This window comes from Silene latifolia, chromosome 2 (assembly GCF_048544455.1).
Source record: "Silene latifolia isolate original U9 population chromosome 2, ASM4854445v1, whole genome shotgun sequence".
Taxonomy (NCBI): domain Eukaryota; kingdom Viridiplantae; phylum Streptophyta; class Magnoliopsida; order Caryophyllales; family Caryophyllaceae; genus Silene; species Silene latifolia.
In genome coordinates this window covers 22,572,000-22,587,593 of record NC_133527.1, presented here as the reverse complement: position 1 = coordinate 22,587,593, position 15,594 = coordinate 22,572,000, and the positions used below count along the sequence as shown (strand labels likewise).

At 37.8% G+C, this 15,594-nt stretch overlaps 1 protein-coding gene across 1 annotated transcript; it reads left to right on the top strand.

Annotated features, from left to right (window-relative positions):
- The first annotated feature begins 769 nt into the window (after positions 1-769).
- On the top strand, positions 770-8,926 carry LOC141637055 (uncharacterized). Its single transcript, XM_074446764.1, has 9 exons — positions 770-1,991; positions 2,172-2,526; positions 2,941-3,389; positions 3,871-4,098; positions 4,285-4,465; positions 6,053-6,211; positions 6,918-7,050; positions 8,578-8,628; positions 8,918-8,926. The coding sequence occupies exons 1-9, from the start codon at positions 770-772 to the stop codon at positions 8,924-8,926; spliced, it is 2,787 nt and encodes a 928-aa protein (XP_074302865.1).
- The last annotated feature ends 6,668 nt before the right edge of the window (positions 8,927-15,594 follow it).

Below are 15,594 nucleotides of genomic sequence, written 5' to 3'. Positions count from 1 at the left end.
GTGGGGAGAGTTGTGTACATTGTGTTTATATTACCCTTGGTCCAATGATGGGTAAGAGATTGGACCAAGGAAGCTTTTGTGGTGATTGTTGGGCATGTGGGTTTGGGTCCAAACACACACACGCGCGCCGGCCCGGCCCGGCTCGAGCTCGGGCTCGGGTTTGGGTTTGGGTAGAGCACCTGCGGTGCGGGCCTTGGCCCACTTTTACCTTATCTTTTTGGGCCTGGCTTGTGTGTGTTTTTGGAGTCCTGTAACGGATCTCAGTCAAATAAGATCTCCGTGATTAAGGAGATTTATTTTCCTTTAATCCGTTTGACTAGCAGTCATTAAGGAGATTGATTATCTCCTTTAATTACGTTTTGACCCTACGTTTTTGCCTGTAACAGCTCTATTATCAACTATAAATAGAGCTGTTCTCTCATCAGTTTATACACACAATTTTCACACTCTCTTATCTCTCTCTCAAATGATATTCTGCTTCTGCTTCTGAATTTTTCTGGGTTCGTTTCTGTTTGTTCCAAGGCTCTCATACACGAGTGGTTGTGTACGGGTGTCGCAATGTTAACCTTGGGGAACTACCGGCATGAGACGATTACCACCACGGTCGTGCCGATATAGTTTTCAAGTCAGTGGCCTCCATACCATGGCGCTGCAATTCCGTTTCGATAAGTATATTTCTGTCTCTTGTTTCGTTAAAGTTTCTGTCTGTTTTTCCATTGTTACGAATTATCATTCCAACAATTTGAAAACGATATTCTGATTCGTAAGAATGGCTGTCGTCTCAAACAAAATCCTGTCTGAATTGTTGAAATTGGAACCCTTAGACGGTATGAACTACAAAAGATGGTCTCAGAAATTGCTTATGTATTTTGAACAATTAGAAATCGACTATGTCTTATTTTCTGACCCTCCTGCTGCTGTAACCACTTCTAGTGTAGAGACTACCCCACCTTCGTCTGTTGCTGTCAAATCGAATGAGGAGTCTATTAAGAAACATGATCAGGATAACAAAACTGCTAAGTTTCATCTCCTTACTCATATGTCGAATACCCTCTTTGACTTATTTTCGGTTCATAAATCTTCTAGAACCATATGGGAGTTGTTAAAGAAAAAATATGGGGCTGACGATGCGGGTAAGAAAAAATATGTTGTCGGGCAGTTGCTTGGGTTTCAAATGGTAGATGACAAACCAATTATGGAGCAAGTTCATGTTTATGAGAACTGGTGTGCTGATGTCACTAATGAGGGAATGAAACTAGATGAAATATTTTTGTCTAATGTTTTGCTAGAAAAGTTTCCCCCTTCCTGGAATGAGTATAGGAACCATTTGAAACATAAGAAAAAAGATTTGTCCCTTCAAGAGCTGATAGGCCATATGAGGACTGAAGAAGCCAATTGTCTGAAAGATAAGTTAGTCCAATTGTCTCTTACCACTACCAAAGCCAATCTTGTTGAAACTGGTGGGTCTTCAAGAGATGATAAGTACAAGGGTAAGGGAAAGGCTAAAGCTGGTCAGGGTCAATCCAAGGGTCAGAATGCTAAGAAGTCTGGTCAAGGGAAGTTCACCAAACCTGCCTCCAAGATCCAAAAGTCAAGTCAGAATCTGGTGTGCTATGTTTGTGGGAAAACAGGTCACAAAGCTTACCAGTGTCCTCAAAAGAAAGTTGCTGCTGAAGCTAATGTTGCTGAAAAGGATGATATTATTGCTGCTGTAGTGGTTGAGGCTAATCTGGTTGCAAATGCTAGTGATTGGATTCTGGATACAGGGGCTTCAAGGCATCTTTGTGCTAATAAGGATCTCTTTGCTGAATTCGAAGATGTTGCTGATGGTGAATGTGTCTACATGGGTAACTCTTCCTCTGCTGTGATCACGAGCAAAGGCAATATCTTTCTCAAACTGACCTCAGGGAAAACTCTTGCTCTTAATAATGTTTTATATGTTCCTACTTTGCGTCGAAACCTCGTGTCTAGTGTCTTACTTAACAAAGCTGGTGTGAAACTTGTTTTTGAGGCTGACAAGGTTGTAATGTCGCGCAATGGGGATTTTGTGGGCAAGGGTTATCTCTTTGGGGGTTTATTTGTTTTGAATGTTGATTCTCCTATCATTAATAATAATGCTTCTACTTCTGCTTATATCGTTGAGTCTATTGATGTTTGGCATGGTAGACTAGGTCATGTGAATGTTGATTCGATTAAAAAACTTAGATCTATGTCGCTTATTCCATCGTTAACTACAGAAGTATTTGATAAATGTCCGAGTTGTGTCGAGGCTAAATTTTCTAAAAAACCAAGTAGACCTATTACAACTAGACAAACAAATCTTCTGGAGTTAATTCACACCGACCTAGCCGATTTTAAAAATTCTATGAGCAGAGGTGGAAAACATTATTATGTCACTTTTATTGATGATTTTTCTAGATACACTAAGGTGTACTTACTTAGAAATAAAAGTGAAGCTGAGGACATGTTTTTAAAGTTTAAAACTGAGGTAGAAAATCAGCTTGATAGGAAGATTAAAAGAGTCAGGTCAGATCGAGGTGGTGAGTATGGCTCAAATTATTTAGAAGACCTTTGTGCGAAAAATGGTTTAATTCATGAAAATAGTCCACCTTATTTACCTCAATCAAATGGAGTAGCTGAACGTAAAAACAGAACTTTGAAAGAAATGATGAATCCTATGCTTTTAAGTTCTGGCCTTTCTGATGATATGTGGGGGGAAGCGGTGCTTTCAGCTTGTCACATTCTTAACAGGGTACCTCATAAGAAATTAGACAAGACACCCTACGAGTTATGGAAAGGTTATGCTCCCAACTTAAGTTACCTTAAAGTGTGGGGGTGTTTGGCTAAAGTAGGCTTACCTAGCTTTAGGAGGCCAACCATTGGACCTAAGACTTATGACTGCGTTTTCATTGGTTATGCTCAAAACAGTTCTATTTATAGGTTCATGTCTTTAAGTGACAGGTCTATATCTGAGGCTAGAGATGCTGAGTTTTTTGAGCAGGTATTTCCTTTGAAGAAGAAGACTGTATCTGATGTTCCTGTTGTTCCTGTTGTGCCTGTTAACCCTGTTGACAGTTCTATGCATGCGAGTACTAGTACTTCTGTTGATCATACAGTTGAACCAAGAAGGAGCAAAAGGCCCAGAGTTGAAAAGAACTACGGGAGTGATTTCATCAGAACTGATGCTATCAGACTTCACTTATCTGAAATCGCAGGTGATATTTGTGCTTTTGATGAGCTTGTTTCTGCCTTTTTAATAGAAGATGATCCAAAAACATATGATGAGGCTATGAGATCTATAGATATTGTTTTTTGGAAAGAAGCTATTAAAAATGAACTAGATTCTATTGTTTCTAATCAGACTTGGGAGTTAACTGATTTGCCTAAAGGTAGTGGTGAGGAGGTTTACAGAAAATAAAGATATCGACTATTTTGATACTTACTCACCTGTGACTAAAATTTCCACCATTAGAACTCTTATTGCTTTGGCTGCTATTCATGATCTTGTGGTACATCAGATGGATGTAAAAACTGCTTTTTTGAATGGTGACCTAATTGAAGAGATCTATATGTTGCAACCCGAGGGGTTTGTGGTAAAGGGTCAAGGAAGTAAAGTGTGTAAACTGAGAAAATCACTATATGGTCTTAAACAAGCACCTAAACAATGGTATGAGAAATTTCACAACACTTTGATTGATGATGGCTATATAACTAACAACTCTGATTCGTGTGTTTATTCTAAAATGTTTGGATCAGATTGTGTGATTATATGCTTATATGTTGATGACATGTTAATTCTTGGTAATAATTTATTTGTTGTAAATAAAACCAAACAATTTTTGTCATCACGTTTTGAGATTAAAGACTTAGGAGAAGCTGATGTTATCCTTGGAGTTAGAGCTTTGAAAACCCCAAATGGAATATCCCTTAGTCAATCACATTATGTTGAAAAAGTGTTGAAGAAATTTAACAGTTTTGATGTTACACCTGCTAGAACTCCTTATGATGCTAGTGTATCTTTGTGTAAGAACTTGGGTGATAGTGTCTCACAAGAAGAATATGCTAGAATTATAGGAAGTGTGATGTTCCTCATGAACTGTACTCGACCAGACATTGCTTATGCTGTTAGTAGACTGAGTCGATATACACATAACCCCAGTGCTGAGCATTGAAATGCACTTCGTCGTTTACTTAAATACCTGAAAGGAACAGTTGATTTGTGTTTGCATTATGATAAATTTCCTGCTGTGTTAGAAGGATATTGTGATGCAAATTGGGTTGCAGGTAATGATGAAATTCATTCCACTAGTGGTTATGTGTTCACCTTGGGTGGAGGAGCTATATCGTGGAAGTCTGCAAAACAGACTTGTATAGCTAGCTCTACCATGGAATCTGAGTTCATTGCTCTTGAGTTGGCAGGTCAAGAAGCAGATTGGTTGAGGAACTTACTAGCAGACGTGTCTATGTGGGGGGGGGGGGGGACAGGTTGCGCCAGTCTCCCTACTCTGTGATAGTAAAGCAGCTATCGGTGTTGCTAAGAATAATGTCTACAATGGTAAGAGACGACATATTCGAATCAGGCACGGTGTGGTAAAACAACTTCTGAAAAATGGAGTAATTGCTTTGGACTATGTGAACTCCAAACGTAATCTTGCTGACCCCCTTACTAAGGGGTTAACAAGGAGAGTAGTCCTTGATATGCCGAGGGGAATGGGGCTTAAGTCCTTAAATCAAGTTTGAGTGTGATACTTGATGGACTCTATAGCTCATTCCTATGGCATTTGATATCCATAACCAATTTTGGTGGTGCTTTTGAGACGCACTTGATGGATTGCGTTTTCACGAGGTTGGACTTTTGCCTTAATAGCTCTTATGAGAAGTGCTACTGAGAAGCACTTGAGCTACCTTTGGGGGTGTGATGGTTCAATCACCATCTATGTAAGAATATAAAAAATTCTCACTAGAGCACTCACCTAAACCAGGGTAAACGCATGGCTTTAAAAGCGTTGCACTTGAAATCGCGGAACAAAACAGTCTTTGAAGGTATGATATGTGTTGTGGGGGAATCAATGACCGAAGACCGACAAGGAATTCAAATCGAAAGATATTCTCTTGTTGAAAGTAAGATATTCAAGCCCCATTTCACTAATACGTCAACTCAAGTCGAAAGACATTGAACGTTTAAGTATGCAGTCCTTCCTTACCCAGAAATTTCTCTTTAGCTTTTCCTTATCATCAGTGGGGGATTGTTGGTGTGATGCCAAGTAAAACCAAGAAATTTGGTTTTTGGTTCTTACTCTCTCCCACATCGGTGGGGAGAGTTGTGTACATTGTGTTTATATTACCCTTGGTCCAATGGTGGGTAAGAGATTGGACCAAGGAGGCTTTTGTGGTGATTGTTGGGCCTGTGAGTTTGGGTCCAAACACACACACGCGCGCCGGCCCGACCCGGCTCGAGCTCGGGCTCGGGTTTGGGTTTGGGTAGAGCACCTGCGGTGCGGGCCTTGGCCCACTTTTACCTTATCTTTTTGGGCCTGGCTTGTGTGTGTTTTTGGAGTCCTGTAACGGATCTCAGTCAAATAAGATCTCCGTGATTAAGGAGATTTATTTTCCTTTAATCCGTTTGACTGGCAGTCATTAAGGAGATTCATTATCTCCTTTAATTACGTTTTGACCCTACGTTTTTGCCTGTAACAGCTCTATTATCAACTATAAATAGAGCTGTTCTCTCATCAGTTTATACACACAATTTTGACACTCTCTTATCTCTCTCTCAAATGATAATCTACTTCTGCTTCTGAGTTTTTCTGGGTTCGTTTCTGTTTGTTCCAAGGCTCTCATACACGAGTGGTTGTGTACGGGTGTCGCAGTGTTAACCTTGGTGAACTACCGGCGTGAGACGATTACAACCACGGTCGTGCCGATATAGTTGTCAAGTCAGTGGCCTCCATACCACGACGCTGCAATTCCGTTTCGATAAGTATATTTCTGTCTCTTGTTTCGTTAAAGTTTCTATCTGTTTTTCCATTGTTACGAATTATCATTCCAACAGTTTTATGCCATATTACGAGGTAATACAGTTTTATGCAAAAGTTGATGGAAGCCATACGATATCATTGTATAAAAGTTGTATGTTGCAACCAGTAGTTATTCAAGCAGCCAATAATTCAATTCCTAATTCACCCGGTTTTGGTCCTTCTGTTGATACGAGGTACAAGCCCTCACCAAGCCACTAAGTCATCTAACCAAGGCTTAATCTTAGTATTTTGGGGTCTTTAGATCGAGCAACTTTGTCTAGGGTTTTTAGAGCCAAATCCGAAATATTAAAAAGTTAGCTTAAGGGACAAAATTGTTGCTCAGAAAAGGATGCCCGATTAGAGAGCCTTAGTAATTGTTTTCATCTTTCGTCTTTTGGCCAAGCAAGCTCAAGGAGACTTACTAGAAACCTTTTTAATATATTTATACTTTTGTGGGACTCGGGATATGGCAGATAATAAGTCCAACCTTTCTTAAATAATCCTAGAGCTAGCAAACAAGGAAGGATGTATGTTTTATGTTTTACTCTTTTTCAGTTTGTGTAAGATTCTTGCTATTTTATTTGTACTCTTTTATAAGACAATTTGAATGAAACGCTAAAACCTAATTTCTATATCTCTTGGCTGTATGTTTGAGAAACCCCTCTTTGCTTAATAATGGAGGTCCAAGTACATGTCTTTTGTTGTGTGCTGGGATAGCCTTAAATCTTAAGTTATTGGTTGTGTGCTTTGGTTAAGATATATCATGATTACTTGGTTAGTTCTTACTATCATTTTTACAACAATTAAGTGTATTATTGTTCTGTTATTGTCAGCTAAATCTCAAGTTTTGTGTTTTAGTTCAAATTGGTTATCAGATCTTTAGTTAATGTTCATTGTCAGCTCATTATTTCTGAACTGCAACAAAAACACAAAAAATAACCAAATGAGTAAAGAGAGGCTAGCTGAAATGGAGTACAATATTGAGGACCTGGCTGGAGTGGTTAATGTGATGGTCAGAGCCATCAATGAGTTCGTATGTAGGGCCAAACTCAGTATGATTTGTTCAAGGTAGAGGCAGAGGGAGAGGCAGACCACCACCACCTGGAGGGGAGAACCAACTCAGACACAGATACCATAGCAGAAAGGTTATGTTCAACACAGAGCATGACAAAGATGTAAAGGTAGAGATTTCTGAATTTTATTGTAGCTTAAATCCTAAGGATTTGTTAGATTGGTTTAGGTCCGTTGAGAGAGTCTTTGAGTACAAAGGATACACTAATAAAAAGGATTTTTATATTGCAATTATGAAATTGAAAGGTTATGCTTCACTTTGGTATGAAAACATGAAAAATTAGAGGATTAGAGATGGTAACGAACCTATAAAATCTTGGATTAAACTAAAAAAAAAATAACTTAGGGAGAAGCTTTTGTCTAAGGATTACATACAACACATGTTTATTAAGCTCACTCAACTTAGATAGGAACTAACTGTTGGAGTAAGTGTCCTCCACAATAGTGCGTCTACTTAATAAATCTCATGAGAGGAATATATTTGGGATATATTTAATATTTTATAATCCGTGATCAGCTGATCCCTTAAGGTCACACCTATAACAAAGGAGCGGACCCAGAATTTAACGTATGGGGTAGGAAAAAATAGTTTAGAAATGCTTGTAAAGGGATTCGAACTCGAGGATAGGTGGAAAATCAAAGCCTTTACCATTGAACTACCAAATATTTATTATACATTTTGTGGAATAATATTTACTTATCTACTGTTCAGCAATAATTGGGATAACAAAAATCCGTCTTTTAAACTTGTTTTTTTATGTTTGGGGTAGCGGATGACACATCTTGCTACTAGGTGGGTCCGTGCCTGCCTATAGGATGATGCCCCAATGAAAAAACTAATTATTTGTATATGATACAAATAATTAATACCCTAAATAATATGACTAATGGCTAGTTAAGTGAGTTTTATAAAGGCCAAGTATATTTTTTAGAGTTCTTCGAGAATCAACCTCATCTTTCAAAATTGTTCGAAAAATTTTGTGCGTCTGTTGTTTCGTTTATTGAATTGTACTTCGTATTAGACACTGACAACACATGAATTACTTGAACAAGATTTTTAAAGAGTAGGGGCCCCATTTTATAATTTTGCCAAGGATCTCAAAATGTATAGGATTGGCCCTATAGTCGTTTCTTTGCTTAAGACGAATTATCCTGTCTTAAAGTATTTGTGTTTAGTAATTTGGAAAGTGGCTTCTCCTTCCATAATTCCGAATTCCGAATAAAGATATATGGCTAGTAGAATATATTTCTTTATTGAGCAACTCCAGTGGTTAGATTTAAGGACCTGCTTGCAAATATTGTAAATTGTCAAGCGGTATGCTTATCATTGGAGTACAAAAAATTCGTCCTCCTTACGAGCGGGTGTAGCTTTGTCAAGCTACGTAGGTTGACCTTTAAAATAATAAAATAAATAATTAATAAACAATAAAATGATTTATATTATAATATTTATTTGTTAGTGGGACATTTTAAACTACATTTATTGTAGCTTGCTATTGAAGAGTATTGTAGCTTGAAAGTTTTGTTGCTTAAATATAGGGTAAGACAAGCTACAAGGTCTTGTAGCTTGCCATTGAAGTTGCTCGTTAGTAGCTTATATGGAGTATTATACTATATAGACTAGGAGACCTAATATGATGAACTATCATATAAACACTATTTAGCAAATAATAATCTTCCAAAAACGATAAAAGAAATCTTAAGCACGTTTAATTTGACATCAATGGTGAATGATGAAAGCTGCCAAAGAACAGTAGGAGGAAAGGCTACTACAACAAAACATCAATTGAACGTCTGAACGATAACCTTTTGTTTGAGATCTTATGCAGGGTACCTGATAGTGTCAAATTGTGACGAGTCAATAGGTTAATGTTATCACAATAAACATGCTTGATACCGTGTTTTAGTTGGACTTGTTGTAATTGTAATGCCCCGTAATTTCGGACCGTTAATATATTTCGAAAATAATTAATTAATCAAGTAAAATCTGATATTTAATGTATTTAAAGTAAAAAAAAAAATAATTCAAAGAAATATAATTTTATTATATTTTGAAGAAAAGTATTTATTTTGATAGTTTCGAGATGTTTAAAAATAGTTTAAACCGTGTAAAACTTTTTATTTCGAAATAAGGGCGTATCGGGGGGAAAATGACAATTCTTTTTAACATTGGGTAAACGAATTTGGAAATGGGATGTATGAGTATTCAATTTTCTTGTAATCTCGTGTTTAAAAACTTTGGTCTTGTCGGAATTTGCATTTGACCTACGGTTTTAATTATTATCGAAACGAGTCAAAACCGACTCGTAAAATCCCGACTAAAAACCCGACTCCCTCCTTTCCTTTCTCCCTTTCCCGCGGGACCAACCCCCCCCTCCCCCCCCCCCCCCCCTTCCCCTTTCTTTTTCTGATTTTTGTTGTTCTTTGGTTCATCTTCTTCTTCCTTCTCTAATATTCCATCATCAAACACCATTTTATCATAAAATCTAAGCTAAAATCACCATATCTTTCGCGTTTCTTATCGGTTTTTCGCATAATTTATATTTCCGGAATCCACTCGACGAGATCTACAACCTGGTATAATTTAATTTCAGTTTTCTTGAAGTTGTTTTAAGACGAATTTTCGGAAATTTCGGTGTTCATGCTTATTTATTGTGTTTTTATTGTTTATTTAGGTGAAGAATTGGAAGACGAGTTTGGGGACTCGTATATTGTCGAGGATAGCGGCTAGTGCTTGTTAGGGTTTGGTTTTAAGGTGCTAATTGCTCATTTTCTAGCTTAAGGTAACATATTTCGAGTTACTCGACGAATAATCGTCACAATCTTTGATTTTTGTATGTTTTTGGTGATTTTTAATTGAGTAGAAATTTTCACATGTTTAAATTTGATGCATTCATGTTTAATCCATGTATTTTTGTTGGTTTTAGTTAACATATTAGTATTGGGAACGATTAATTATGTTTCAGACGGTCTTATACTAAACAAAAATGGAAAAATTGTGGTGTAGGGGTGACGGCCAGCAGCCGGCAGGCCCACGGCAGGCCACGACAGGCCTTGGGGTTGGCCCGGGCTGGTCCGTTGCTTGTTTCGCGGTTTTTCGTACAATATTGGTCATTTCGGGTTAATTAATGTTAAAGTTGTATAAGTCACATATGAGTACACTTTTAAATTGAATCATACTAGTAGTAGAAATTATTCTTATATTGGTAGTTAGCATATGTTAGTATAGGTTATAAAATGAAATGGTAATAAAAAGGCTTAAAATGAATAATGTTAGTAGTAAAGATAATGAGGTTGGTAAAATTAAGCTTATATTGATAGTTATCACATGTTAGGATAGTTTATAAGATGAAATTGTAATGATTAGGCTCAAGGTAAATTTTATAGCAATAATTGCCATGTTTTGATGATTGTGCTTGAAAACCGAGCCTTAGTCCCTTTGACGATGCGATGTCGATTAATTGAGTGATTGGTCACCGCAATTTAACCCGCACTGTCGCAGGTGGGGTTGCGGGTAAAAATTCGGTTGAATGAATTAGATAATCGGCCTTTTTCTTGCTTTAGGCCATTTATTATATCTCTATTTCACATGTGTAGTTAGTTGAATTTAAGTAGTTTCTTATATTGTAAAAACGGCCCTAGATTCCCCGAAGCCTTTAATATGGTTAATATTGTTAGAATTGGAAATTGGTATTGAGGATTCTGTTGGTTTATCTGCTGAATAGACATTTATATAGCCTTTCACATGATAGAATGTTAGCATTTAGGTTGGTAAGTTGGACTTTTTGTCCTCTTATGGTTAAGTGGGTGTCTTACTTGTCTTGTGTGGTGTGGGCTAAAGTATTCAAGCTGGGACTAGCTGGGACTAGGTCCTAGGTGAGTATTTCGGCCTTCATCATAGATAGGTCTTTATAGTCTTTGACGAGTATATGTTCACCGCTTGACACCTTTGTGTTCCCGACTAGTGGATTTATATCCAAGTTGGGGCATGACCTCGTTACTTATTTTGATAGTAAGTGGTCAACTTAAGTACTAGCCAACCCTTTGGTGGACTCCTTAGGGTACTCACTTTGTTTTAGAAAAATTGTGGGTCTTGGGTGCGGTGGTGTGTATCCGCATGTCTAGGTCTCAAGCAGATTTTAGGCTAGGGTTGTGTTGTGTCTTGGCCATGTTTTATTAATATTAACCGCTGAGCCAAGATACCGGTTCGATTACCTTCCCTACCTCGTGGTATAGACTCGAGTTACAAAGTGACTATTGACCGTACTAAGAACTTATGCCTGTCTTTGATATATTGCCCTTTCTTGTATGGTGATTTTATGAATTGTAATAGGTGAGATGTAAGCCGGTTACAATTGATAAAGTTTGGATTACTATTTGTTATATGATTCACATGATAGTTTAGTTTGGTCAGTTTAGGGGTCATAGGTTAGATTACATGATAATTACCGTTAGATTACATGATAATTACATTGTTTATCATATTGTTTACATGTTTTACTACATGTTACATTAATTTTGACGATTCGTGGCTGGGAGGACTCGAAGTTACTCCCCACTGAATTGTGGCTTTCGTGTTTGTATAAAATGCGATTGACAGGTTGTTGATGCTTTGTTGGGGTCACGGGGCGAGCTAGTGAGCATAAGAGAACCTCGGACCTAGTTTGGTTATTCATATAGTAAACCTTTTAACTTTGGTTTTGTATATAATTTGAAGGGACATATGTCTCCCTTTTCTATTTTGGCTTGTATCACTTTATTCTCGCGTCTTTAGTTATGTATGTAAATTAGTTCGTTAGCATTGCAGGTTTTGGCACCCGCCTCATGGGAATGTTGGAAATGTTGTGATTGGTTTAGAAATTTTTTTGAAATTACAGGTTTTTATATAGTTGGACCAATTACAAACATATCCTACCAGTTTTTCCGTAGAATTTACGCCTTTATTTATCGTTAATTTTAAGGGTGTCACAGTTGGTATCAGAGCATATTTGCTCCCGACGCACGTTTGTGCACCCCAATATAAATAACTTGACCTTAAAATAGTAAACTTGAGAGATGGGTAAGATGGGTAGATTTAGGATCTTAAGTTGTAGTCTCTTTGTGATTGCTATTTGTTAGGTGCTAACCAATGTTCTCTTTTGCAAGATGGCCCTCCAAGAAACGTAGATAATGCAATCCTACAAGCTAGGTTTGTTAATTGTTAGTTATTAATTTTCGTGCCGTTGAAGTTATGACGTGATCTTACTCGTTGGTGACCAAGATTGAGTGGCCGTTGGCGAATGTTGAAGATTGGTTATGCCAAATGAAGGATGCTTCCACTTTCTCGATATTTCTTTTCATATTCAGTGTACCTTGCCTTAATATTTCAATCTCGTTGTCTATTCGTCTTTCTAACTCCTCTTCTCTCGCCTAGGTAACTATTCTTCTATTCTTTCTCCCGATTCATCCTTGGTTCATTTTCTTCTTATAATAAGAGTCCTTGAGGACACCTTCCTTTTATTCCGCGGGATAGTGCCCTTGTTCAAGAGAACCCGGTTTTGAGAGAATGTTTTTAACTGAGCCTCGTACGTTGGGGTGAGTGAATGTATCATTAGAGGGCGTGGACGAGTTGAGAAATTGATTGTTTAAGGTTTGAGTTGTATATGAGAAGATAACTTGGGACCCTTTGGTTAGTCTTGTTAGTTGTGCTTGATGTGAGAGTCTAGTGAGTTGAGAAACACCTTGGGATTTATGTCTTTTGAGAGCTTGTTTGTTACAGGTGATTGAGCGTGGGTACTACCTTAGCATATAAGTTGAAATGAACCTAAGCTACTTTATTTGAGAGTCTCGATGTTTCTTGTGGAGAATTAAAGGAATGATAGTTAGCCCCAATCTTTGTAGGCCTTGAAAGGAATACAATAGGACATGGACGTTGCTTAATGGATTGGTATCGTACTTTGGAATTAGTTAGTTTGTTAAACCTTTTGAGTTGACCAAATCTAGTATAGAGTAGCCCTTGTTGACCTTATTAATCATATCTGAATTTGGGAATTTTGGTGGAAAGTTGTTCGATGTAGTTCGTGAGTTCAAAGATGCGATTCTAATTTATGGTAACGGAGACTAAAAGTACGAAGTGGTGAGATGATAGTGTAAACAAGCCATGGTACTTGGGGATGACATAGCAAGTGAAGTTCGATGACGAGAATTGTAAAGGAGATACTTTGGGACTTGGATGGTAACAAATGAATTTGTGTGGTGAATTGATTTTGGCTCTTGGAACCAATTGATTTGAGGAAAACCTACCATTGTGAGTCCTTGTTAGTCCTATGATATGGTAGACTTTTGAGTCTTTGTTGAGCACCTTAGTGATGTAACTTTATCATAGCAATCATAAGCTTTGAGGAGTGTTTGGTTAAGCGGTAACCCTTTCATTATGCCGATGCTGTTCTCCTCTCCTTCTCTTTAGCGTTCGTTGAACCCTGTTTTTATGCCCAAGTTTACGTATCTTCTTCTTGCCCGAGATATCTTCTTAACTCGAGTACCTCTTATTTCTGTCAACCGTTATCTTTACGGTTGTAGATACCTCGTTTCTGCACCTCCCGCAAACCACCCGGTGATGATTGGGCCGCATGTTTGATTCGCGGAACGATTTGTGACAGTTCGTAAGATTATCGTCAAGTGATTGCTCAAATATTAATGTGGACCTCATAGTTGTCATCTACGTACCGATACGGTCGTTTTGGCAGTAATTAGAGTACATTCGGAGTCCGGGTCAAAAACCGTCTCCATTTTCTGATAACTGTTAAATCCCGAGTCGGAATGTTCTGGAATGTTCCGGATATTTCTATTCCATATTTCACAAGTTTTATCTTTTGGCAAATAATATCCCGTAATATTCATATTAAATATTAAGGAAAATCGGATTATTTCCGTCCTACCATAACTCAAACGCGAAATCTTTCTTCAAAGGAGGAAACCTCCCGGGAATAGACGCAAGCGGTCTGCGCCTCTTCCAAGAGACGCAGTGGGCTGCTGCGCCTCTTCCCGGCCCTTCTCTCGCATGTTCCACGTATCTTTTTCATATCTTTCCGAGATTCACTTCCAAAGAGTCTCCGAAACCCTAAATCCTTCACGTGATTAGTATAAATAGGAGCCTTCGCTCCTCATATTTCTCACGCGAGTGTCCGCCCTTCTCTTCTCCCTTTGCATTCTAGACTTTGTTCTTACTAATTGGCGCCTACGTGCTTGAACATTCGACCAAGTAAGCTCGGATCCTTCCGGGTACCAGCCTCTCCGTTGCATGACCGACCAATTTGACCAACTACACAATAATCAATCTAATTAATCAATTTGTTTCAATCGTTTTCCTCTTACGAGGGCACTTTCTTTACATTCGCGTCGAGCATCACTAATCGATATCTTAGTTCTTCTCGTTTTGTCAACATGTAAGTCTGAGGGTGTAGAATCCTTATTTATTTATTGTATTTTACTTTTCGTATCATCAATTGTAAGGTTTATGTCGAAAATACCATTAAAACCGATTTCTAAAACCCTTTGTTAAAACCAGTTTTTGCGGATTTCCAGTAAATAACCGTCGAGAAAGGACGCAGCAACTGCTGCGCCTCTTCGAAGGAGCGCAGTTCCTGCTGCGCCTCTTCGTGAGGCTGCCGCAGTTCCTGCTTCCTTTCTTCTTCGTTTGTCCTCTGTAATTCGTGTTCAAACTCTTTCTTTTGCTTGCTTCGTCTGTTAATTCTTCGTCTTCATATCACAATAATTCACATGTATGTAATTCATCATTCATTAGCATGTTTAAATCGTTATAAATCCGACTTAAATCCCGTATAATCTCATATTTGCGGGTTTTCGTCATTAAATTCAATCCGGGTTGTAGAAATTCGATTTGTTCATATTGAGTTTCTGTAATTCGATCCCTTTGATATATTTTCATCTGTTTATTGTCATATTCATCGCATGTTCACCATATGTTCATTAATCCATCGTATACAACCTAATTAATTGATTAATTTGTTTAGTTTGTTAATAATCCTTATTCCATCATAATTAATTCATCTCATATCCGTCTCATCCATATTTTGCTGTTTTTATGACCCATTCACATGTTAAATAACATGTTAATCACTTTCATCCGAGTAATTATTTTAATCCATCATTAAATTTATCAATCGACATTAACGGTTTGCAAATACGGCTTCACAGCCAGAACTGAACCAAGGAACAGACGCAGCGTCTGCTGCGCCTATTCCAAAGGACGCAGCTCTGCTGCGCCTGTTCCTGGCTGAGCTCTGTCCCTGAACTCCGTTTCGGCCTTGACATAGTTTAATTAGTTTACGTATTAACTAACTACTAATCGTATTATCACCTTCTGTTTAACTCGTTAATTTTATTCTTTTATTTCTTTTTTCTCAAATTATCCGTTTTAAAGGTATTTTCGACATAAATCGCCTATTCCAATGTAATTAATGTAATTTCCATTATTGTAATTTATCGTTATTATATTGCTTTTATT